Raw genomic sequence first — 25520 nt, 5'->3', positions numbered from 1 at the left:
AGTTGATCCGAGGGAAGGAGAAGAGAGGAAGAGAGAAAGGAAAGAAAGGAAAGAAAAGGCAGAAAAGCAAAATACACAAACTCAAAGGGAGATCAAACAAAGACTTGGCAATTTCTATACAGTTGTACGGGTACCTGGTACCTCTTTGAAAAATTGTCACACAGTTCTAGATTTTTTTTTGGAAATTGGCAGTCCTGTGGAGAGATCCACTGTGGACTATATGACGTACTGTAAATACATGTACTCTGTATTGAAATCGAATCTATCCAGAATATCGCGATGTACGGAGTACGCATCGAATAGATCTCAATCACAGCAAATACACCGAGCATCGGAAATGAACAACCTAATGCATCTACCCTTACCCTCGTGCCTCTCACACGCGGCCAAGACACCGTTTAAACGCCCGGTGGAGCCGTGTGTTTAGCCCTTTGGGTTGACACGCGGGACTGGGGGGTCGATCTTACACACTTTGCTCTCCTTTGGACCTATAAGATCGTCAACCATTTCTGCATCTTCAAAACTAGTGAAGTCTGCAGGGACTAGAGTTCGATGCGGTAATTATTGTATATCTATCTGTACGGAGTGTACAACATACCGTGGGAATAATCGATATCATCCACATACTGGAATGGGGAAATGATCGACGAACGTCGTATGTCGGAGTTCCTATAGGATCTCATCATTAATTAAAAATGACTGCCTGCTATTCCCGTTCTGCCTTGGTTCTATTGAATATCATCAAGGGTGTCTTAACTAGTACAACGTACGGGCTAATTATATCCAATTGAGAACCCAACGGGGTGCAAGGTGCGTGATTATTCCAGGGTTCAGATTATATATGCCTAGAGCCCCTTGCCTATCTCATACCTCGATATTGCCATATTGCATCTCTCTGAGGTTCCATCTCTACCTTATAACGTGAACATGGCTTTACAATTATAATACCACTCCCAGTCTCAAATGGTTCCATCCATGTTATGATCGCACCTCTGATCAGCGAGCGCTGTTCGACGCCAAGAGATGAAAAAAAAAATTTCGGGGTTCAAGCTAAATCTGCAAGGAGCCGCCACAATATTTGTGTTTGATTTTGCGCAAACCCCCATTTAAAATATCCCACCAATGACCCCGATCGTATTCCGATCTTATTCTTCACTCAATAAGTGGTCCTATCCTCCGGACTTCGTATGCCGTACGAAGTAGAGGTTCCATACATTACAATCCCAATTAAAAATAGGAATGGTAATTTTCATCCCAAGCTCAACACCTGACCTAGCATGGCAAGCCATTGAAAATTCGCCACGAAGGCAACCGCCACCGCAAGATACCCAAATCAGGACGTCACAACCAATAACTAGCGCTTTAGATAGCACGTATGGCCCGATTGGATTTCAAAACAAAGGAACGCGGAATTCCTCACAAAATGCCCTTACCCGCCAGTTCTAACCAAACGCCCAAAACACACGACCCGCAATCCATGCAACCCCGGACAGAAATAAACGGCGAAAACCCCATCGGATATCCACCAAAGCCGACCCTGGACTGGACCTTCCCCTTGTCCCATCCCCACACTAACCATAGTCAACCGGATCGTTCAAGCCATGATCACCACTCAAACCACCCAGCATGCAAGTGAAAGAGACTCAGTTGCTCATGCGCTTCCTCAACCGATTCGGTTCCCGCTCTAGGACGCTGTAGTTGCGGCTCCGGCGTCGGCTCAGGAGACGTCTGATAGACCAACTGTGGCAGTGGGTATCGGATGTAGACCGCCGACCGGCACCCTGGGTTTCGGATCCTAGGTGGAGCTTCCGAGACTGCGCTGTCGTTGGCAGTTGGGCATCCATGATTGCCAGCGTCAAGGTTGATAAGGCGTGCCGTAAGGGATGCGGGGGTGGCGGGTACGGTATCTGTCGGACCGTTGGAGGTTCACGCGTAGATGCAGGTGTACTTGGTTTGGATGGACTTGCTTTGGGCGTTCTCGTCTTGGGTGGTGAGAGGGTTGGAGGGTTTGGCTAGGGACCGGAGTGCGGGGTTGGATCTTGTGGGGCATGAGACACTCTTGATCTCTCATGCGAGACCACTGACTCGGCATTCTCTCATGTAGAGCAGGGTCCAGGGCGTTTGGATATGTAGCTGCGCCCATGTTTGGCTGGAAACCTTCCGGTTTGTTCCAGACGTTCTAGGCGGCTTACACCCTATTTTTGCTCGATATCAAGTGACACGATGATCATGCAGAGGATGATCCATTTCGTTTGAGGATTCAGGGCCTTGATCTAAATATATATATATATATATTTATATTTATATATAGTTTTACCTATGGGAATTTCCGGTGTGACTTTTCAGCACGGCGTACAGCGATATATATTCACACCCCAATACCGTAATCTGATATCAAATAAACGTTGTACTGTGACAAAGCTCTAGGTTGCTGTCGATACTTTGATATAGATTAAAGTTCATTGAGCAGCCATGTTAGGCTCGCGTGATAAGTTTTGGGCGCAGCTCTATATCACTTACTTAATAGTCACAGAACTATCCTATGGTAGGATAATGTAGAATAATTGGCCGCCTATGCAGCCTTATGTGGTCTTATGATGTCTGTTCAATGACCTTTCCAGTGGTATTCTCATATATTCTGTGCACAGGTCCTTTTTCAAATACTTTCTTCCCATGCTCAGCTTTATAGGTATGCTATGGACAATGGAAAGAAAGCGGCAAGAGACTTTATATCCTGGGACTGGAAAACTGCCAGCATAACTAATAGCCCTGATTCAATCTCCGAATAATTGTAGACAGATCATACCTAGGTCATCGCTAGCGGAATAGGCCAAATTTCCTGATTTTCTCCCGTCTTCCTGCAACATCCGTGATGAATATGTGATAGAACTGGCGATCTGTGACTTGAACAGGAAATTCCCGGCATATCACCCCCAAGAAATCTAGCCCTCCTGTTTCATGGCTTTCCCAATATCTCAAGAAATACCATGTGAAGTAAAAATCTTCCAAGAACCCCGCATCTGTGTGTAGTCCCATGCTCCGAGGGCCTTGAATGGCCGATTCGTATTGGATGGAAGAAACCGGAAGATTGTTAGATTTTTTTTATCACGGTCAAGTGTCGGTCTGGTTGTGTTTAAAATGTCTAAAGAGCATGAGATTCCATGAAGGATCTCTCTTGTGTCTTTTCATGTTCTATCCGTTCTACCAGAGAAACCTAACATTATTCCCAAACCTCCCTAACACCTGTCTATACCGGAGACAATACATAACCCCAGCCAAACGCTGGCATCATTCGCCTGAACCAGCCCCGTCCTGGTCGCCTGACACCCTTGAATTCCTTCCCATCACACCTACATACACATATCCCTCTTCACCGACTTTCTGGCTAGAACCCTTCGAAAATGGCCGACTTGTGGATATTTGTGGCTCTTGGATACTTGCTTCTCTATGCGTTCGCTGCAATACAGATGCAGGAACGTGCTATCATGAAACAGATTGCCAATTGAGCTTTTTACCATGATGTGACAGGAGAGTTAGGGGGAAAACGGCTGCGCTGCCTCGGTTCAATTGTTCCCTTGTGATCGAACAATCTGGTTCATACTTGGCTGAGCATTGGCATTGGTGTGGTTTTTTGAGAGGCTTGAGTGCCTAATTATTTATGATACACGACTACTTTTACGACCTATCCTTCTGATGAATCGAGGGGCAAGACGACGGCTGGTTATAGGCCTAGAAGGCCTAGATAAAGAATCCATCTACATACAGGACAAGCCCTGATATGGGGTTCCATACATGGTGTTCAACATATGAGACTGTGAAGGGGCTCCGCTACAACTAGAGGCTTTGATGATTGATGATGATGACTGCATGACTTTGATGGAAGCCTTGGAGGTGATTGATACCAGGGAAGACCAGACTACAATTTTGTACTTCGTCTATAACTCTTGAGATTCACATTTTTTGTTACTTCTTGAGTTCAATCAGCCTTTGGCTGAGAGAAAAAAAGATCCCCAAATTGAAACTATTCCATATCCTTGTCCATCCATATCGAGGAGTTCGATGACAGGAATAGAGGGGTGTGATTCGCTCACGTCCCTGCAGCTTCTTTTGTTCTGCGTACTGGATATAATGTGATAGATTTCCACATTGAAATAGACGTGTGAAGAGGGGCAAGTCCCGTCTGGTTCGCTTGCGATGATCCACATAGTAGGGCCGCATGAAATGCATGTGTCACATTGAATTATTCCCCGCCATATTGTCTTGATGAACCTCTTTGAGAGCATAGGGAATCTATAGCAGAAAGGGCTCTGCTTTGTCTTGTATTTTCTTCAGAACCAGATTTTGATCAATTCCTCACTGACAGCACTGGGCGTCAAGACACCGCTATCTGTGATCAGTGCAGAGATCAGGTGAGGGGGAGTGAAATCAACCGAGTCGCAAAGGGGTAGCTTGATCGGAGTCTCTTCATCTGAGTCAGCGGAGGACTGCTGCTTGCCCTCATCTGCAATATCTTCCTCGGACTTGAACTCAACAACTTGTTGCTCAATCGGCAGGTCGTACTGACCAAGAGGGTACAAGCGAACGAATTTGTGGCTCTCTGCTACCACGTAGAACGGCTTCCCAATGGCTTTGGCAAGGAGACCAATTTGGTAGGTTCCCATGCGAGACACAATGCCTCCATTCTCCACCACACCCTCCGCACCCACAATAACCATATCAGCCTTGCCGAGAGAATATGCCACCGCGGACTCGGGAATTGTTGCAACTGGCACACCCTTTGCTCTCAGAGCACGGACTGTTTCCATACCCTCCGGTTCTTCATTTGGGTGGTCGCAATTCTGAGAAATAGAAGACAGAACGTAGATAACACGGAACCGCACAGCGGAAGGGCCCCCTTCCTCGTCTGCGGCCTGTTGCAATAGCGCTGCGACAGCTCGGGAACCGCCGTTTGTGAGGATGGTGCTGCCATCGCGAATGAAGCCACGGCCGAATGCTGCGATTTTCTCTCGGCTTTCCTTGGCGCGTCGGATAAACAGCCGTCCGTTTGACAAGAGATGTGTGCGGATGGCCTTGAAATCGCCTGCGGGGCCTAGTTGTCCAGGGCGTTGTAGTGTGGTAATCAGGTATCGTTGGAAAAGATCAGTTCCGGCAGAGAGACCAATAGGGTTAGAAATGGATCGTTTCAGGTGCGCGGTGGATTTTTCAAGCAGATCCAAGGTTTCTGATATCGTTGAAGAGGCTGACTGTGTGAGGAGAAGGACGAGAGCTTCAATGGCCGCGATGGGCATAGTAAGGTCGGGATCGGAGCGGAGGAGTTCATTGTAGGTTGCGACAATGCTAGAGGAACGGTGAGCAGATGCGAGGGGTTCAAGGAAGCGCATTTCACTTACTCAAATGGCTTAGTATCTGTCACAGCCGCATCTGAATCGGTGGAAGCCATGTTGTTCGAGCGACGATGGGGTGAAAGTGTGAGGAACGCAAGGTATAACGGGGAAGAGAAAGAGTCATGAATTCTATGTTTGCCTGGTTTGCACGATGCCCCTCCAGGCACTAATCCAGATCGGGCGGTGTGCGGGATTGTCTCCAAGTAAACAATCAACTCCAATCAACAACAATTAGTCTATCCACTTTGTCAATAATCCCCTTGCCTGGTGACAGGCTCTTCAGCTATCATGTCGCGCAACTCCACCGCGATGGGGTATAACAGCCGTATGAGCCAGCAATTCCAAGGCAACCAGCACCACAACCGAGGGCGCAAAAAGGAGGACGAGAATGACGCCCTCATGCGCCTGGTGAGTTTGATTCCTTGTTGAGCTTGTGTTCGAAACTGATTTGGAATAGCCCGACAAAGAGATCGCAGGATGTATCAACGATATCGGTATACCGTTTACCCTTGCCGACCTAGCTAAACCAAACCCCCAGCAAATCCAGATGGTGTTCGAATGGTTTGCAGAGCTGCTCATGAACACGACCCGGGAGACAGTGGAGCCCGCGATGCATGCAGCCGCAGAAGATATCTGCGGCGACTACCCTGATATAGTTCCCAATGACACGCGCAACCTTATGGGTTTCTTTATGATGCTCCGAAAGCTATTGGCGGAGGTATTTGCTCATTGCTGCCCACATACAATAACTCGAAATATAACTAACGATTCTGGTTTAAATCAGTGCGGTGTCAATGACTTTACCTTCACAGACCTCACAAAACCGACGCATGAGCGACTTGTCAAAATCTTTTCATACTTGATCAACTTTGTTCGATTCCGAGAATCCCAAACACCCGTGATTGACGAGCATTTCAACAAGACAGAGAAAACGAAATCGCGCATTGACGAACTTCTTGCGGAGAACCAGGAGATGGAATTAAGGCTAAGGGAGATGCGACAGGATCTCCAATCCAACGAAGCGCACGTGAGGGAGAAGGTTTCCCGAAACGATGCGCTCAAGGCGCGGCTTTTGGAGCTGGGCCGAGAACAATCACGAGTCGCAGAAACACTCGATCGAGTTAAGACGGAAAGAGCTCGGCGGCAGCAGCAGTTGGAAGAGAAGACCGAACGAACCGTCCGTTCTCGACAAGAAGCGGAGAAACTACGACCTTATGTGCTCGAATCTCCGGCTACTCTCCAGTCCTCACTGGCTGAACTATCCGAAAATCTGATGCGCGAAAAAGCCTCCATCGATGCGATGGAGAGGCGGGCACGTGCACTGCAGACCTCGTCGGATACGTTCACAGTGGTTTCCAACGATGTACAGGGATGTGTCAAATTGCTGGATGATATTTCGGCTGAAATGCAAAAAGAGGAAGAAGAAGAATCTCGCGCTGCTAGGACTGCAGAAGCTATCTCGGACAGGGGGAACAGCGTCCGCGAGGTCGAGCAGACCGAGAAGCTCTTGCAGCGTCAATTGGCCCGTTGGGTCGAGCGTATTGAGGCACTTCAGAAAAATGCACAAGAGAAAGCCGAAATTGCGCAGGCACGCATGGAAGAACTCAGAAGTGTCCAAAAACAACTCCGCGAGGAACGTGCGGAGAAGCAACGCGACATGGAGCGAAGACGTATTCGCATTGAACAGACAGAGAAGAAGGTATGTTTTACCCTGTGTATATGGGATGAACCATTGCTAACAAACTCTTCTAGATGGTCGACTTGAAGGAGAATATTGAGAGCGAGATTCAGTCAGCCCATGACCAGTACTTAAAACTGGAGTCACATATCAAGCTGTACATGACGGAGATGGAGAAGTCTCTATGATCAATCGGTTGTAATTTATGTGCGAAACAGGAGTTCAGCGGTCAGCTATAGGATACCCGGACAGTACAAATCCATCCTCAGGAGTTTTATTATCTTACAATGCCATGTCTGAATGTAGCATTAAGCATATTTTGGTCTTCAATTCTATGATCCTAGTCAAATTCAAACCACCGTTCAGCGACCCGTTTCACGGTGACGCCTCGTCCATCCCAGCTGTTTTGGTCCAATCGAATTTGGACTGATCCGTTCAGTAAGGGAACGTTCACATCCCATAGCTTCCTTCCCTTAACACCACTTGAAGGGTCCAGGGCATCCATGCATTCATAAAGTCGGAGATCCATTCCCGCCCTGGAGGACGCCTCAACGACAGAAGCAAGTGTTCTTGAAAGTCCCTGTGCCGAGAATTCCGAAGTCGTAGCATGCAAAGCCATCATATCAAGGACAGCAAGGAGTTTTCGGTCATGAGCAAGCGCTCCGCCCTCGGTAGTCACACCAACAGTAGGACCGAAAACAGCAAGGTATGCCCGCAGACTTTCTAAACTTGCGCAGAATGCTAGTCGTATTTTGCTGGATCTGGCAAGCAGCCCGATGGTTTTGGTAAGCAGGTCATGTCTCGCAGCAGTGTCTGGATCAGCGCGTAGTGAGCGAATGGCTGCTGTGAGTTGCACCAGGAATTCGTCTCTGGTTGCACAGACAATAAGATGGGTATCTGAATTGCCTTCAAGTAGCTGTTGCAAGAGATCGGACACCAAATCGCAGTGAGCGACCACGAATGTTGGACTCATTGCTTTGGCTAGCTGTCTTGTAGCTCCCACTTATTGCTCCTCCGAGATCGTCAACGAGAGATAAATCATTTCATCACTCAATCCATAATTCGTTAACCACAAAAGACTATGGTCGTGTGCTAGAGTGCTAGAGTCAGGTGGTATGTAAATAGTAGAACGTTGCAGATCGAAGGCGGGCGAAGAGTTGCGGCATCATCCACTTCACTTCCGCGGAGCAGCTCCGCCTTTCCTCCCCTCACCTCTCACCTATTTCCCCCAGCTTACCCAAAGCCCTTGGACTGGGCGCTCAAAGACTGGAAAGATGGAAACAATTTCCAGAATATCCTCGATGCTGGAAACAGGTACGCTGGGCTGCAATTCGCTCTATTTGGCCTCAACTGACCGTGGATCGTCAATGTGCGCATAGCTCGAGAGCTCACATTAGAGGCTGCCCAGTCCGCTGCTATCAATCGGACCTCAAGCACCGACTATACCTCGCGAACATACAGCCCCGCGCACATCAAGAAGCTCCTTGACAGTCGCCATGAGCGGGATGTTCTAGATGGAATGCGGAGGGTCATCTCGGTACGGGGACCGTGGGCAGGAACTATGGAAACCGCAATGGCTAACTCAACTTGCTGTCTTAGTTGATGTATCGATCCGAACCCTCCCTTACTTTCTTTTCGGCAGTTGTCAAGAATGTCGCCAGCGCCAACCTCGAAGTCAAGAAGCTGGTTTACATCTACTTGGTCCATCATGCAGAGGCGGAGCCGGATCTGGCATTACTGTCCATAAACGCGATCCAGAAATCGCTGACCGATTCAAGCCCACAGGTTCGGACAATGGCACTTCGGACTATGTCGGGGATCCGGGTTCCGGTGATCAGCCAGATTGTGTCGTTGGCCATCAAAAGAGGATGTGGGGATATGAGTCCACATGTGCGCAAGGCGGCTGCGTTGGCTATTCCAAAATGTTATCGTCTGGACCCAAACACTCTGCCACAATTGATGGGCTATCTTGAAATACTTTTGGGTGATTCGCAATACTTCGTCGTCGGCCCTGCTGTCGCGGCATTCTTGGATCTGTGTCCGGATGAGATTGACCTAATCCACAAGAACTATCGCAGCTTAGTCAAGAAGTTGGTTGATATGGATGAATGGGGTCAGCTAGCAACGTTGCGCCTATTGACGTTTTATGCGCGAAAGTGTTTCCCTCGCCGAACCCAGAAGGTTAAGCGCACAGCCCCGGAGGCATTCTACGACGACGAAAAGCAGCAGCAGGAGACCCAGAATGATGCCGAAGAGTACGAAGTTCCAGTTATGGATCCTGATCTTGAGCTTCTACTCCGAGCCTGTAAAATTCTACTGCAGAGCCGAAACTCTGCCGTGATTGTCAGTGTCGTCCGCTGCTTCCTTTACCTTGCTCCATCAGAATATATTGCGACAGCAGTTGGTCCTCTGGTGGCTCTGTTACGAAGCCCGCAGGACATGCAACTCATCGCTCTGTACAATATTGTTGCCGTTGCTTTAAGGGCTCCCAAGCCTTTTGCAAAATACACGGCCCATTTCCTTGTTCACGCCAACGACCCGCCGCATATCTGGCGCCTTAAGCTGGAGGTGCTAACCATTCTGTTTCCGCATTGTGGAAAACACTGGAAGGGGGTCATTATCAGCGAACTAGAGCACTTCTCTAAAGGCGCAGATCCCGAGCTGGTACGAGAGAGTGTACGAGCCATTGGGCGTTGTGCGCAAGGCGACCCAAGTACCGCAGGCATGTGCCTACGGATCCTTCTCGGCCAGATATCCAGTGCAGACGGCAACCTCGTGTCAGAGGCACTGACTGTCATTCGACATTTGATCCAACAAGATCCAGCCTCACATAAAAACACTGTTCTCCAGCTCGTCAAGCACCTGGGATCAACAACCCACCCAGACGCACGAGCCACCATCATTTGGCTGGTTGGCGAGTTCGCTGGAATTGACCCAGAGAACAACATCGCGCCTGACGTTCTCCGCGTCCTGATCAAAGGATTTGCAGATGAAATGGAAATCGTCAAACAGCAGATCGTTCTTCTTGGTGCTAAGGTGTATTTACACCACCTCCTACAGAATCCACCAAAGGAACAGGTGGAACAACTTTCATCGCCGCCGTCATTTCCCGAGGCCGAAGCTCCTGCCAAATCCCAGCAAGAGTTCCACAACGAATGGAATGACAATGGGGACGATGAGCCGAAAGATGCCGAGCTAAATGAAGGGGAAGGGACAGCGGCCAAGAATATCAAGAAAATTACGGTGCTGAAACGAAGGAAACAGAAGAAGTAACCGAAGACCGTATTACGTTATTATGGCGGTATATCCTCCTTCTCGCGCGCTACGACATCTCTTACGACCTACGTGATCGGGCCCGTCTCTACAAGAACCTTTTGGAAACGCCGTCTTCCACCCAACTTGCCAACCTCCTTCTCCTAGCACCAAAGCCAGTACCTCACGCCCCTAGCCCATCCGAGACGCGCAAGGACTTACTCATCGGTTCCGCCACTCTCGTCGTCGGCTCCGACGCTGGTCACCACGGGCTTCCAGGTTACGAGAATCTTCCAGACTGGGTCGAGCCAGGCCAAGAACCCAACCCCAGCCTTCGCACCGAAGATGTGAAACCAGACACGTCCAGCAACACCGCCTCCATGACTGCAGGTGACCGCCTTGATAAAGCACTTCGTGAACACAAAACGACTGTTCCAAGCCGGGACCGAAATGGTCCGGCTATGCCTACAGACCCGACTGGCAAGAAGACTCTCGATCAGTGGCTACAGGAGGAGGAAGAGGAGGAAACCGAGACCGAATCTGAAACCGATTCCGAGGAAGGTGAAACTGATTCAGAAGAAGAGGAGACAGACTCGGAAGAAGGATCTAGCTCGGAAGAAGATGACTCTGAAGAAGAAACTGATTCTGAAAGCGAAGCTGTGAGTAAAGAGGCACAGACATTGCTTCATTAAAGTTGTTCAAATGGTGGTCACATGTATAGATGTTGGCTTGTTTGGACAACCTTTTGATTATATTGAAAATATGAGAAAATGAAATTGAATGATGTTCCTAGATTAATTTTGATACAAAGCATAGTTGCTTAGAGGGTTTTTTGGACAAGACTTGGTCCCATCATCCATAGGGACATCTGCAGTCTCTTGGTTTCCTTAAGAACTTACATCGTCTTTCTACTTCATTCTTTCACTCTTCACCCTCTTTACCACTGTATATATATATATATATTTTGGTGGCCGACATCCACACCAGAAACAGTGAAATCCTCGCTGCAATCAGGCCTGTCACAGCCATCAAATAGTGATTATTTCTATCCCCATCTCCTCTTCCTATTCGAGACCTCAGAGACTGACCGTGAACACAACGTTAGGATGGTGCATGTGATGACCTCTTGCGCTGCGGGTCTAACTAACTATCAGACAACACAAATCAGATTCTGACTGGGATACTCAAGGACAATTTTGATTGATGTTTCCTCCCTCAGGATATCTTCAAATGCTGAGATACGGCTCACGGTCAGGACTCAGCTGGCAGGACACCTCTTCAAGCTTTGTTTGTGGCGTTATCAAAGACAGGAGAATGGTTCTTCAGATATGAAGCTGATGGCGAGAATCATGCTGCTGCTCTATTCCGTATACACAAACCCTGTTTTGCATTACCAACGATTAACCTAAGAGCTATTTCTATAATTTATACATACAAGACCGATTGCTATGGCCGTCCGTTACTAGATATTGTTGATTTGTTGCAACTGGTTCCAAATTCCATGTTGGATTCGCATTTATGAGAGATGAGCATGATGAATCTTGCCAAATTATGCTGCGATGTCTCTCGGAAGTGTACCAATTCCTCGATCTCGAATTGACGCGTACGATTCTTACGGACAAAGAAGAGAGCGTAATGATGTCAATCAAGGTTGTTTTCTCAGAAATGAACACTATGATCTGCATCCGGTATATCGACATAAATATCACGAAGAAAGCGCGGCCACTTCTATCTAAGCAGATTCAAAAGGTCGAGCTCGAGAAAGTAGCGGCATCTTAGGTAGCATCTCAGATAGGCAATGTTTGAAGAGGCAAATGAGAATTTTGCTAAGCAAGCTGTGATGAGGGTAGCATTTTTGATATGAACACGAAAGCCCCCTATTCGCCTTCCATAAACCTGTCTTTTTCTCTAAGCTCCAACCCATCATTCTCGAAGATCTCTCAGTCGTTGGCTGCTCTGAGGGTTTCAACCAGCCAACATAGATAGCCTTCCATCCCTCTTTCTCTGTCTTAATAGCAATCAACATGTGCTTATTGACCTATGCTTCCTGTCCGCTAACGCCGATAATAGAGCAGTATATTAATGGAATTTACAGTCAGACAAATGCGTTTTTTTAACCTATTCCAGTACATCGCTCTCTGTAAGACTAAACCATATATACGAACACACCCAATGGACACGTTTTTTACACTCATACTGTCCGCCAACAATGTTTCCATGTGGTGAAAGCGTCCTGCGAGATATTCGCGTAAGTCCCATTTGGTACAATCGCCATTTGTCCCATAGCGGTATACCAAGTCTTCGAAACGGTTTGAAATCCAAGTGCCCGAGAGCGTGGCTATCACGCCCGTTTACTCCGCCACTCAGAATATAGAACTCGGAAGAACTGCCGTTTGGGTAAAGAACAGAGCCCGGACACCGACACCGAAACCAATCTATATTGACCGGTGTATCTTCAACTCCTGGCAGAGGCCAGCATGTTTTCAATTTTAAATTTTTTGGTGACGGGATAGCAATCAAAAATGAACTTTGATGGCTGAGGATCAGTGGTTTGGAGGAACATAGATCGACCACGCATTCCGAGACCGTCTGGAGCTCTAGCAAATCCTTCGGACCATAACTTTCCAAAAATCTTTTAGTGAAATAGTCCATATCATGAGTAGACCATAGCCAATGCTTTATTGCAATATTATGGATTTCGCGAAAAATTTCGAGTCCCCAGAGGCCTCGATGTGTCCGATAAGATTCGACCCATGATGGTGGATCAACATTAAATTGGATAACTTCACCACCTTGAGGTGGTGGATGTCGTTTATATATCCATTCTATAAGATCGGAAGTGGAACCTAGAGGGAGCCGGGGTTCTGCGGACTCAAGACGATTGAGGAGATATTGGAGACAAGCACAGGCAGTAAGATGAACTTTTGCTGCTATACCCACAGTATAACGCACCGAAACTAGCGAATGAATGGGAGAAAGGGAATTAGGTCGTTCAACCCTTTCTGACAAGCTAGCGAGCTCCTCTAGCATGGTTTCTGGAGTGAATGGCATCGAGTGAATGGAGGCTAGGAGGGTAAAATGGCGATGAAGCCCCTCTGAAGCATGGGAACAATTTCTCAAGACGCTTTCTGTGATATTTTTGAACGAGCCGTTGAATGCTTGTTCCATTCGGGGGGATATTTGTTGAAGACCATCCAAACTGGTGAAGTCGCAGCAAGATTCGAGAATCTGCCAAATTATTTCGGTTGGGAATCTTGCAAAAGGGTCCATCTTCGGAGAAACCGCTAGAGTGATAAAGATGATGAATATTTATAGGGCCAAGGGGGATAAAAAGGGGAGCTTTGGTACTTATACTCTATTCGAGCAAAATCGTGCCAAGGAGTAATCAGGTCTTAGGCTCTTAGCTTGGCTCTCGGCTACGAACTCGGACACTAGAAAAGGCTAGACGCTAGCAGTTCCTGAAGGGTCGATTACTCCGACATCAATTATAAAGTTGTCTAAGTTGTTCATGTCTAATTTGGCTTTTACCGAACCCAAGTATGTAGAAGGGCTTAGGAGGGTTAGTATACAGTTCTCGTGGCTCGTTCAACCCCTCCCAAAATCACCCCTTATCTGTAATCTAAATTAGAATATATATAAGAAACTGTTATATTCTTCTATGTCTAAAGGTTTAAGAGCTATATGAACTGTACCTCGGAGGGTAGCCTAGAATCAAGGGATTATTCTAATAGAATTAGTTCTAGGTAGGCGATTGTAACATCCTTAATGTCTATAGATATTCACATATCCTCTCCGCAAATTGCGGATATAGTCCATTAATCACCTGATATCCGCAATCCTCCTTTTTGTGGATATAGGATGCCACCTAGATTGCGACATCGCCCGTCCATAATGCCCACCTCACTCTTGTCGCCTTGATATTGTAGTATCCTAGAAGAGACTAGGCCCACGGACCCTTTGTGCTGGACCTTCGACGTGAGATTCGCAATATGGATCTTATGCCAACAATTCGGGGAGAATCATCATGGCGCCAAGCAGCGGCTAGTGAGCTTGATTGTGAAAAGAGCCAATAGCTTCATACTATCCACGTCCTTTGTTGCTTTTAAGTGGTTAGATCGACTATATCAGCTAACTCCACTGCAGGCGAGTAACAACAAAGAATTTGATTCAGCGCAGAGCCGGTTAATATCAAATCAGCCGAGGCGGAACGTGGGTTCTATCTATAGTCCCGGTCTCCCCGGACTCCCCGACTCCCCGGACTGCTAGTAAAAAGCTGAGATGTATGCCCTCTACATGCCTCATTACTTTTTTTCTCATGCCATACTACTGTACTACTTGAGAGACATGGTTGCTTATTGAATCGGATTTCTATCTATACCAAATTCTCGCAAAAATCAACATAACCCTGGAAATATGGACATCTCACGAGTTATCAAGCCCTGGAAACTCAACCCTCAAAGAGAATTGGTCTTTGTGAACGCGACCATTGTTGACCCAGCCGAGGGCAAACTGATCCAGAGCGCTACAGTCCGAATCTCAGAAGGCAAGGTCGTTCAACTTGTCACAGACGGCTCAACTACAATCACGGACGACCTCCTCGAAGAAAATGTGATCGATCTGACCGGAAAATACCTGTGTCCGGGCCTGATTGATTGCCATGTCCATATAACAGTAGTTCCAGGCGAGGCTGATTTACGATCCTACAAAGATATGACCGAACAAATCAGTCTCCTGCGGCAGCCATACGTGCTCAAATCCATGCTAGACCGCGGCTTTACCTCAATCCGGGACTGTGGCGGCGCAAGCCTCGCAACCAAGGAAGCCGTCGAAGAAGGCGTGATCCCAGGCCCTCGTCTCTTCATCGCTGGACATGCACTCTCCCAAACCGGTGGACACGGCGACTTGCGCGGGTCCCACGATACCAAGCTATGCTGCGGCGGTTCCATCTCCGGAATCAGCAGAATAGTCGACGGTCCAGCAGAGTGTTACAAATATGCACGCGAGGAACTACGCCAGGGGGCGGACTTCATCAAGATCATGGGCGGTGGCGGGATTGCCAGTCCCACGGACCGGATTGAACATGTGCAGTTCTCGGATGAGGAGATTAGGGCTATTGTGACCGTTGCGCGGAACGCCGGTACATATGTTACGAGTCATAGTTATACGCCACGAGCGATTCAGCAAGCTATCAAGCTTGGGGTGCGGGGTATCGAACATGGGAATCTTATTGATTCTGAGACGGCGAAAATGATGGCTGAGATGGATGTTTTCTTGACTCCGACGCTTATTACGCATGTCATGTCTAAACAGATGAATTTCCTGTCTGCTGACAGTGCTGCTAAGAATGAGGAGGTTCTCGAGAAGGGATTGCAGGCAATAAAGCCGGCTGTCGATGCGGGTGTGACTGTCTGCTTTGGGACGGATCTTCTTGGCCCGATGCATTTTGCTCAGAGCAAGGAGTTCTCGGTGCGCAGTTCCGTGTTGACTCCGTTGCAGATTTTGCGTAGTGCTACTGTCAATGCTGCTCGCCTTCTTATGCAGGAACATAGGTTGGGTCAGATTCGTGAGGGATTTGTGGCAGATCTTTTGATCTTGAAGGGCAATCCGTTAGAGGATATCACTATTTTGGATCAGGTGGAGGAGCATGTTCTAGCTGTGATCAAGGATGGGAGGGTTGCTACTTCACGGTGGGAGAAAGTCAAGATAGATATTTGAGGCTTTCGAGAAGTATAATGTAATTTGTGGTTGCATTGATTATACCAAAGACAAATGGCCTCGTGGACCACAGCGGCCCAAAGCTGGGGTGGACATAAGATCTTTCAAACCCGGTTTGGATTTCTTTTTTTCTTTTTCGAAACTATTCAACGGCCTAGAAGTCTTGAGAAGGTCAGTCTCGCACAACTCCAGTCTATTCTCATAGTGTCGGGCTAACCCACTTCGGGTTCGGGGCGGGCCACTCCCCGAGCCTAAAAAGAAGCTTATCTCTTTACTCTTTCCATCGCTTTTCATGTCTGATACCATGGCTGTTGAATTAGACAATCGCAAGTTAGTTACTGACTATTGGCCTTCTTCCACAGAAAACCAATTTATTGGAAGCTCGTGTTATGGCAACCAGGTCGTAAAGCTACCAGATTCTGACTTGGTGGTCAAGTTCGGCCGTCATGTCTTCTATGAGGCGAAGAATTAGAAGGCGTATGGGATAATCCATCCAAATATCGTCACAGCTCCTCGGATACAGGATTTCTGTATGGGCGCACATGGTTGGGGCCACATGGTGGTGGATTTTATTTCAGGCAAAAATATTGATCCTCTTCTTGACTCTTACATTTAAAGGCTCGCCAGTGTTCTTCGGCATTTTCGCTCTATCACCGCCTATAGGTGCACCGAAGTGTCATGATTCATTCTGGCTTGGTCAGTCGGAGGGATTCAACAGATCGAACCCAAATGTTAGAGATGACGAAGATCCCCAGTAGACGTCCGTACAACCCAGTGTGCTGTGGTAGCTATAGAAGCATCCCGTTCGAGTTAAACACCACGAAAAGGATCATTCAATCGCCTAGCATTGTTCGAACGGTGGAAGTGTTCTTTATTATCGGCTGTTTACTGCATTTCTGTATGCAGATGAATTTGATATATTTTGTGTCGTTCACTTGCATTCATCGAGTGTCATTCTTCTGTGGGTATAAGAACTTTCATTTCATGGTCTCGCACCAAACCCTTATTTGGGTCACTCAACTAACGATATTTGACATCGTACATATTGGTTGGCCAGTTGGCTGATAGTGGCCTTGTAATTCAGGTTTCTCTACATACAAAGGCGGTGTGGATCTAACCGCCCTGTGCCTGAGCTCGTCCCGCAGTTCGGCCCTGATGTGGCCTCGATCTTTAATTCCAAAACCCTCTGCACTGGAAACGAGGATCGGCTGCACTCAGGATGCTTGCTAGATTGACGCGCCCATCTCCTTGACTGTCATCCTCTTAACCTTACATATCGATCTCGACCTCTTCCTCTTGAATGCTACTTTCCTTTAGCTGTCCGCCCTCGTCTACCTTGACACAGTGACGAAGTACACGAAGATCCTCATCTTGAATAAGATATACAAAAAACTTCAGCCTCACTCATTTGTTTTGAAGTTACTGTATCTGCATTTCACCACAATGCCCGGTCTACCAAGTATGTACATGAAATTTTGATTCACCGACATGGTATCTCCGAGCTTATGCTGACCTGTCGCCTCACAGCGAATATCGATCTCGACGAGTGCATCGCACGCCTTTATCGAAAAGAGCTGCTTGCAGATTCAGTGATCGAGGCAATTTGCCTCAAAGCGAAGGAACTTTTAATGAAGGAAAGCAATGTGGTACATATTGCTGCTCCGGTCACTGTGGTCGGCGATATACACGGCCAATTTTTTGATATGATCGAGATCTTCAAGATTGGGGGGTTCTGTCCCGACACAAATTACCTATTCCTTGGTTAGTCACACCCGGAGAGCCCTTTGTTCGAGGATAAAACAGGCCTAGGGCTTGAGCATATTTATTGCTCGCTTTTGGAGTGTTGCTGACAAGATAATTGACAGGCGATTATGTCGACCGCGGCCTTTTCAGTGTGGAGACTATCTCACTTCTAGTGTGTCTCAAGTTACGATACCCCCAACGAGTGCATCTTATCCGCGGTAATCACGAGTCGCGTGGCGTCACCCAATCATACGGCTTCTACACCGAGTGTGCCCGCAAATACGGCAATGCCAATGTCTGGCATTACTTCACCGACATGTTTGACTTTTTGACACTGAGCGTTGTTATTAATGATGAGATATTTTGTGTACATGGCGGCTTGTCACCTTCTATCCATTCAATCGACCAGATCAAGATTATCGACCGTTTCCGCGAAATCCCACACGAAGGTCCCATGGCTGATCTGGTCTGGTCCGACCCTGATACAGAACGAGATGAATTCTCACTATCACCCCGTGGTGCTGGATACACTTTTGGAGCACAGGTTGTGCGGAAGTTCCTCGAGGTGAACAGCATGTCTCATATCCTACGTGCACACCAACTCTGCCAAGAAGGCTACCAGGTTCTATATGATGATCGACTGAGCACGGTCTGGAGTGCACCCAATTACTGCTACCGTTGTGGAAATCTTGCTAGTGTGCTTGAAGTGAGCGACACTGGTGAGCGCTTCTTCAACATTTTTGACGCCGCACCGGAGAATGATGCCCACCGCCTTGAACAACTGGGTCAACAGCAGCAGCAGATCAAGGATGGCTCTAGTCCAATGGTCGACTACTTCTTGTGAATCTCCGAATCTTCTCATGATACCCATTGGTTACTGTTAATGTTTTGTTTGATGTTAATGTTCATATTTCAATTTCCTTTTTTTTGACCCCCGCGCACTAGACAGGAGTTCGGGATAAAGCTGTGCATTCACAAACAGCTAGATGTGCTACTTGGCATCTGAAATGAAAATATCATACACCAATAATGGAGGCTCAGTATGACGCATAAACAATAAAACTGGGGTCCAAAGTATCGGCCCAGTGGGACGCATCTTTAACGGGTTTTGTCAAAGAAAGAAACTCATCACGCTTTGAAAACAAACGACCGCTCAATAACTCAACGAGGTAGCTCTCTCAACTCATGTTTACCAGTCCTTGGCAATGTCAAAGGACCATTCGAACAGCAGGTGAGTGTGCTGGTCATCATCAATGAACTTCGAAATGGCGTTGTAGTGGCCACGGGCGATCATACCAGACGGGGCCTCTTCCTCGTTGACTTAAATGGGACAATGTCAGTAAAAGCTATGGTTGGAAAGTAACAAGTAGAACCCAGAATTAGATACTCACATTCCTTAGAGTAGTTAACCTTGGTGGTGGTGTTGGGTGCGTAGCTGCCCAGCATCTCCTCGTCCTTGCTGACCCGGATTCCCTTGCGCTTGATAACCTGCAGGTACTTGAGGCCACTCAGGACTTCGTGGTGGACCTGGAAGGTCACCTTGATGTGGAACTTGGAGCCCTCCTTGATCTTGAAAGGCTTATCCTTGAGGCTGTCAACAGAGCCCGGGGAAGACAAGTCGATAACAACATCCTCACGTCCCTCGACTTGCAGAGCCAGGGACTTGATAATACACTTGCGAGGGTCGTTGGGATCAGCAATTGGATCACCGGAGTTCAGGCCCAAAGAGGCTTTCCAGCGGTTCAGAGCTTCATCGTCTGCGTCTATGGCGGGGGAGCGAAAGGCGGTTAGCTGGGAATTTCACCGAGATATTGCCAACGAATTATAATTGTACCAACATACCGAGCTTGTTGTACTCATCGAGGGTCTTCTTCTCTCCGACCTTGAAGCCCTCAGTCTGGCTAGCGGCAAGCTCATCCTCGTGATTGTCGGCCATTGTTTACAGATTCAGAAAGTGGGGGCACGGCTTGGAGTTCGGAAAAGGAATTTAAGAAAAGGGGGGTGGAATTGAACAGAAGGAAAGAAAGAATCAAATCTGAAACTCGAGATGATAAAGAGAACAAAAAGGTCTAAAAGATCGAATCGTCCCCTGAGACCTGGTGGGGGTGGAAAGGCGGTGGGAGAGGGGCGAGGCTATTCGGATTTCCACTTTTGTATGCACATGTTTACGCACCGTTGATCCTGCACGGTTATATTAACCGTTTGGACTACGTATGGGTCAACTGATGCTTTCTACTGGTAATGTGTAGATGTAGATAATTGGAATGATCGTACTCCGTGCACTTATGTTGGCCCCAACTATGCCCCAATTTTGGGTGTGGGGGCCGAGGATCATACAACTAGCGGTATGTATTTGCCCACCTTCACGCTGATAGAATGTTTAGATTGTACATATCATATGTTAAAGGCTACATGTAGAATCGATGACTTCAAAAACTAAAACTCTTGTCGGTTTCTTTCTGCTATTCGCCCATTAAACTGAGAAGGAGAGGAAACATCTTGGAAAATGGACCTAAGGAATTAATGAGACTGCTGAGAAGACATCACAACGCTGCATACGTGGCCATCTACGGAGGAGTCTTATAGGCTCAATGCAAAAATGCAAATAGTACATAGGACATGTTGAGACATAAAGGGGTGAACTATATATATCAGAGATGTCTACATGGTTTGAGAGGGAAAAATGAGGGGCGGACTAGCAATTGAAAGCAATATTATATAAGCCTTGTGTATAAATAATCCCCCAGAAGTGAGTCTCCAGAAAAAGGTTGATAGTAAACACAAACGTCTGCATGGACTCCGTATGAAGTCGAGTCTATAGCAGAGGTGGCCAGGAATGTAGATGTCACGGGGTTCAACGAATAAAATACATTGGGGTAGTCCAGATACGTCGTATTGCATGATTGACCAATGAGAGAGCTTAAATACCCCACATGACGAGGCACTTTCCGGACCTTACCGGAAGGAGTCAAGCTTCAGAACGACGCAACGATTATTCGCGACTCGCATCTTCTCATCTCTCCTGATTGTCTTCTTTATCTTGGGTTTGGTCTTTTTGTTTTTGCCTCTTATCGATCGTCATTTTGGTTGCGCACTTTTTACTGCCAAGATATTAAATTTCTTGGTATTATTTGATTCTTCATTTTTGTCGCTTGACGCGCCTGCTACGTGGCCATCGTTGGCGCATCTTTCCCTCAACTCCCAAGATCCTCGTTTCCCTTTCACACGACGTCCCCCCACAATGTCGCGAACACTTCCAAAACAGTTTAATCCGCACATCTTGGCCGACGCTGCTCCCTCTTGTAAGTTCAAACACTGGCGCGTGGGCGCGCGACCGCGCGCATCGGCTATCTAGCCGCCTCGTGCTCCCTCAGTGCCTCGAGGCTATCGCTAACGACTCCTTTTTTTTCTCTTGATAACAGACGAGGAGCTCCTCACACGCCGTCGTCTCGGAAAGACAAACCTCTCCGTCAAGCCTGCCCAGATCGGCACCTCAAACGCAACTAAGCCAGAGAACCTAGGCGTGTTTGAGTATGCCCACCTTCGTGCTCCGTTGCCGAAGGATCTCGAGGGCTCTGAGATCTTCCCTTCCCACAGCCCCCAACAGCACCCAGAAAGCTACTTCTTGATGGTGAGATCGCCTATTTTGTCTAACCTGGAAGCCAACGATCACTAACCTCGGGCTTCAACATCACAGCGCCGGAGTAAAGACGGCTTTGTCAGTGCCACTGGAATGTTCAAAATTGCATTCCCCTGGGCCAAGGCCGAGGAAGAGCGGACAGAGCGTGAGTACTTGAAGGCTCGCGAGTACACAAGTGAGGAGGAAGTTGCTGGCAATGTGTGGATCTCTCCCACATTTGGTATGTTTTGTTCGGGATCTCTCTGTGAAACAAATGCTGACTTAATACCTAGCCCTTGAGCTTTCCAAGGAATACCAAATGTACGAGTGGGTGCGAGCACTGTTGGACCCAACGGATATTGTCCAAAGCCCCTCCAGCGCAAAGAAACAGATCACCCCCCCCACCGAAATTCGAAATTCCCGCCGGTGAGCCCCCCATTCAGAAACGCAATCGCAGAGGTCGGTCTGCTTCTCCGAGCAAGATGTCATCTGCTCGAAAGGTCCGCAGCACCCGCATCATGAAGGACCTTACCAGCACCCCGTCCACAACGGCTGCAAACGCTAGCCTTCAGTCGGCATTAGACACAGCTTCAGCCCTGTTCTCGAACCCGATTCCCGAGTTGGCAGTTGTGGATGCCGAAACGGAAGTTAAATCGAGCGGATCTCCTGGAAAGAATGTCAGAGCGCGCAAGTCAACGAGATCTGCTACTGCAGAGCCGGAAGAAGAAACAAAGGGAGAGACAAAGGAAAAGAAGAAGGCCGAAAAGAAGGAGAAGAAAAAAGAAGAAATCAAGGAGGAACAGGAGGAGGCGGTTGAGGTTTCAGTGGCCGACGATGCCGCCGATATTGTCGAGTCTACTCACACTACTGTTTCCCTCGATATGCCTATCAGTCTGCCAGAAGTGCCCTCTGCTGCTGAGACCGCAGAGATGATTGCTCAGGCTAAGGACATGGTGGAAGAGGCCATCAAGGCGCAGGCCGAGGGCACTACTGCGGAGTCAACATCTGTCAAGGTGACTAAGAAGCGCAAGTCAGAGGACGACGATGACGAAGAGACATCGGCCGAATCTTCCCAACGAGCCAAGAAAGCCAAGGTGCTCGAGAACAAGCTCAAGCAGGAGCGTGTCCGCAACCGTTCTATCTTCGGTGTCTCCGTGGCATTTGCCCTTGCGTAAGTCATTCCTCGCTACACAGATCGAGTCAATGCTAACCTTCCATCCAGGGCTTCCATTCCATACTTCTTCTAAAACAGAAGATGGTTTTGCTTGACAGAGTCCAGTCTGTTTGAAAGTTTGGTCTCCTCTTTCCGGCGTCTGTCGCTTGCGACAGCACAGCTACCCAAATATTCGCTTCTGATGCCCAATTCCCCTTGTCGTTATCATAAATATATTCCTCGCCGGCGATCCTGAATGTCCTGTGCCTGTTATTGACACCATTTCTAATATCTTGCCCTCCCCTTTCCCTCCTGTGTTCCGCACCAGACTTGGTTTTTTGGGTTGCCTCTTAGCTCATTTCATGACCCTTATTCCTGCTCTCCTGATATCAACTTCCCCATCTCCTACATTCTACTGCCCTGCGGCAGATTTCGAAGTAGTCAAGGACGATTCGCTTAATGACAGTGATATGCTTTGATGTGATGTTACCAGTTCACGTTTATTGTAAAGCATAACTAGTCTACCGGTCTACGTATTCTCGATATAATTGATATCAAATACTTTCAACGTAATGTTTGTGTTTGCTATTCTACGACCGAAGTGAGATTTACAGACTGAAGAGAATTAGGGCATGTAGGAACAAAGCTTGGAAAAGTGTAGACTCGACATGTAGCTGTCTCCGTAGTTCCCATACTGGCCAATGATGGCGAAGTAAAGAATGCAAACAGGTAAAACATCGCAAGCTCCGCACCCCGATAACAATTCCAATACTTCTCTCACTCCTCTCCGCATCACGTATCTCGAGGCTTCTCTCATTGACCAACATGTCGCTCCCGGGTCTTGAGCTAACCCAGCCATCGGAGGAAAGGTCGCAGGCACCCGCGCCACCATCACAGATCAACCTGACCCCAGGCTCGGAATGGCGCTTTGAGGTCGCCTTTGGGCATATCATCAAAGTCAAGGTAGGTCATATCCTCTGATATGATTGTCACTCTCTCATTCAAGCTATGCAGCTTCTCAACGGAACCGCGGAACTATTCGGTACAGAGCTTGCCGAATCTCAAACCTACACGTTCACCGGCACAAAAGCGGCCATCTTCACATGGCATGGCTGTGTACTTGAAGTTACGGCGGCTGAGACGGCATCAACTACATCTGATGGAGTTACCCCGACCGTGGGTCATGGCGCAGGAGGTTGTCAGAGCGAATACACGGCCGAGGAGACGCCAATGGTAGAATATGCCAATGTCCACTTTGCGCTGGAGACGATGCGCGAAGAAGCCCTGTCAATAGGCAAGGATGGCCCGCGCGTGCTTCTTCTCGGCTCTGAAAACACCGGAAAAACCAGTTTGGCTAAGATCTTGACCGCCTATGCGACGAAAATAGGCCGTCAGCCGTTGGTCGTGAACCTTGACCCCACCGAGGGTATGCTTGGCGTGCCTGGCACTCTGACTGCGACTGCTTTTCGAACCATCCTGGATGTCGAAGATGGCTGGGGAAGCAGTCCCATGTCCGGACCTAGCCCTGTACCTGTCAAGCTGCCGCTTGTGTACAGCTACCCGATGCAAAGCCCACTGGATGGCGAAGGCGTCGTATACCGACCAGTCGTCTCACGCCTGGCACTGTCTGTCACGGGCCGGATGGCCGAAGATGAAGATGCGCGCGAAACGGGAATCATCGTCGATACTCCGGGAATTCTCGGCACAGACAAGCCTGGCGCTATGGAACTCATTAATCACATTGTCACCGAATTCTCAATCACAACGATCCTAGTACTGGGCTCGGAGCGCCTGTACAGCACCGTTGCCAGACAATACGACAACAAGCCCAGCTCCAGCGCAACAGCTGCTGTCTTTGACGAGCACATTTCCGTCGTCAAGCTGTCCAAATCGGGTGGCTGTGTTGACCGTGACGATGCCTTCCGCAAGGCAACACGAGAATCTCAAATCCGTTCCTACTTCTTCGGCAACTCCATCCCCTCCTCTTCGCCGTCTTCTGCTATCACTCTTTCTCCCCACGCACAGCAACTTGACTTCGCTGCCCTCCCCATATACAACTACACCGTCTCCTCAGCAGACGATGAAGACGAAGACGAGTACGACCCTTCCCAATTGGGAACAGGCGACTCTTTCCTCCCTGGCGGTGGCGGCATGGACGATTACACCTCACAGGAAACAAAACAAGACCCGGACCGCGCCGCTCCCCTCCCCGGTGTCGTGGGTTCATTCTCCGAGCCTGCTGACAACGCAAATAACAACTCCAACGCCAACAACGGCAGCAGCGTCCCACTGAAGAAGGTCCTTCCACCCGTTCCATCCGCTCTGGCAAATACCCTCCTCGCAATCACACATGTATCTGCCACAGCATCCCCCGCTGAAGTCCGTGACGCAAGCATCATGGGCTTCTTGTATGTTGCCGACGTCGACGCGAGCAAGGGAACGATCCGTGTGCTTGCGCCTGTTGGTGGGAGAATGCCTCCACGTGCTATCATTTGGGCGAAGCGTTGGCCTGGGGAGTTGGTGGGATTGGTTGGTTAGAGGCTCTCTTTGCATCGCATTTATTTCTTGCTTGCATTATATCTGCATATTTTCTTCGGATATTGGAGTTGGGAATTTAGGTTTCACTTAGCATGGGGTTGCGGCTCGTTATTACATACATTCAATCATTCTACAGGTGTCTGTTCATTGCAGTTTCTTAGCTTGTACAATAGCATGTCGCCTACTTGCTGGTTTTCCCGAACCACTTTTCTTCGTGTATGTCTCTCATCTTGGCGATCTAACACCCAAAAGAACTAGCCATCGGCTTTTGTGTTCTAAGATCACTTCTACTGTGGCATCTTATGGTTCCGAGGAGATTCAAGTTGGATCGAAAGCACTGCGGGTCAATGAGATAATGACAAATCTAGACATAAGGCTCTTTTTTTTCAAGTTGGATAGGTCGAGAACCCGGCGTGATGCGTGGACGTAGCAAAGGCT

At 48.2% G+C, this 25520-nt stretch overlaps 9 protein-coding genes across 9 annotated transcripts; 6 read left to right on the top strand and 3 right to left on the bottom strand.

The window, feature by feature from the left end:
* Positions 1 to 1643: 1643 nt before the first annotated feature.
* Positions 1644 to 5440, bottom strand: N7500_000666 (translation initiation factor eIF2B subunit alpha; the record flags this gene model as incomplete). The annotated part of the gene is made up of 3 exons (XM_056671812.1): positions 1644 to 1819; positions 4358 to 5337; positions 5391 to 5440. 3 exons carry the CDS (start codon positions 5438 to 5440, stop codon positions 1644 to 1646), a joined length of 1206 nt encoding a protein of 401 aa, XP_056537385.1.
* Positions 5441 to 5672: 232 nt separating this feature from the next.
* nuf2 (kinetochore-associated Ndc80 complex subunit NUF2) lies at positions 5673 to 7250 on the top strand (the record flags this gene model as incomplete). Its single annotated transcript, XM_056671811.1, has 4 exons — positions 5673 to 5792; positions 5842 to 6102; positions 6169 to 7083; positions 7137 to 7250. The coding sequence occupies 4 exons, from the start codon at positions 5673 to 5675 to the stop codon at positions 7248 to 7250; spliced, it is 1410 nt and encodes a 469-aa protein (XP_056537384.1).
* Positions 7251 to 7402: 152 nt separating this feature from the next.
* On the bottom strand, positions 7403 to 8035 carry N7500_000664 (uncharacterized protein; the record flags this gene model as incomplete). Its single annotated transcript, XM_056671810.1, has 1 exon — positions 7403 to 8035. The coding sequence occupies one exon, from the start codon at positions 8033 to 8035 to the stop codon at positions 7403 to 7405; it is 633 nt and encodes a 210-aa protein (XP_056537383.1).
* A 328-nt stretch (positions 8036 to 8363) lies between these two features.
* On the top strand, positions 8364 to 11006 carry N7500_000663 (AP-3 complex subunit beta; the record flags this gene model as incomplete). Its single annotated transcript, XM_056671809.1, has 4 exons — positions 8364 to 8376; positions 8442 to 8599; positions 8662 to 10305; positions 10431 to 11006. 4 exons carry the CDS (start codon positions 8364 to 8366, stop codon positions 11004 to 11006), a joined length of 2391 nt encoding a protein of 796 aa, XP_056537382.1.
* A 3721-nt stretch (positions 11007 to 14727) lies between these two features.
* On the top strand, positions 14728 to 16029 carry N7500_000662 (metal-dependent hydrolase family protein; the record flags this gene model as incomplete). The annotated part of the gene is made up of 1 exon (XM_056671808.1): positions 14728 to 16029. The coding sequence occupies one exon, from the start codon at positions 14728 to 14730 to the stop codon at positions 16027 to 16029; it is 1302 nt and encodes a 433-aa protein (XP_056537381.1).
* Positions 16030 to 17472: 1443 nt separating this feature from the next.
* On the top strand, positions 17473 to 18616 carry N7500_000661 (serine/threonine-protein phosphatase; the record flags this gene model as incomplete). The annotated part of the gene is made up of 3 exons (XM_056671807.1): positions 17473 to 17488; positions 17557 to 17790; positions 17895 to 18616. 3 exons carry the CDS (start codon positions 17473 to 17475, stop codon positions 18614 to 18616), a joined length of 972 nt encoding a protein of 323 aa, XP_056537380.1.
* A 345-nt stretch (positions 18617 to 18961) lies between these two features.
* On the bottom strand, positions 18962 to 19708 carry N7500_000660 (rho GDP-dissociation inhibitor; the record flags this gene model as incomplete). Its single annotated transcript, XM_056671806.1, has 3 exons — positions 18962 to 19092; positions 19164 to 19535; positions 19615 to 19708. The coding sequence occupies 3 exons, from the start codon at positions 19706 to 19708 to the stop codon at positions 18962 to 18964; spliced, it is 597 nt and encodes a 198-aa protein (XP_056537379.1).
* A 1305-nt stretch (positions 19709 to 21013) lies between these two features.
* N7500_000659 (KilA-N domain-containing protein) lies at positions 21014 to 22638 on the top strand (the record flags this gene model as incomplete). Its single annotated transcript, XM_056671805.1, has 6 exons — positions 21014 to 21074; positions 21195 to 21403; positions 21470 to 21632; positions 21685 to 21817; positions 21849 to 22562; positions 22614 to 22638. 6 exons carry the CDS (start codon positions 21014 to 21016, stop codon positions 22636 to 22638), a joined length of 1305 nt encoding a protein of 434 aa, XP_056537378.1.
* A 731-nt stretch (positions 22639 to 23369) lies between these two features.
* N7500_000658 (cleavage polyadenylation factor subunit CLP1) lies at positions 23370 to 25082 on the top strand (the record flags this gene model as incomplete). The annotated part of the gene is made up of 2 exons (XM_056671804.1): positions 23370 to 23507; positions 23559 to 25082. 2 exons carry the CDS (start codon positions 23370 to 23372, stop codon positions 25080 to 25082), a joined length of 1662 nt encoding a protein of 553 aa, XP_056537377.1.
* Positions 25083 to 25520: the final 438 nt, after the last annotated feature.

Source organism: Penicillium coprophilum, assembly GCF_028826855.1.
Source record: "Penicillium coprophilum strain IBT 35676 chromosome Unknown utg000001l_segment0_segment0, whole genome shotgun sequence".
Lineage (NCBI taxonomy): Eukaryota > Fungi > Ascomycota > Eurotiomycetes > Eurotiales > Aspergillaceae > Penicillium > Penicillium coprophilum.
The sequence above is the reverse complement of the archived record's forward strand: the minus strand, read 5'-3'. Positions and strand labels throughout refer to the sequence as shown.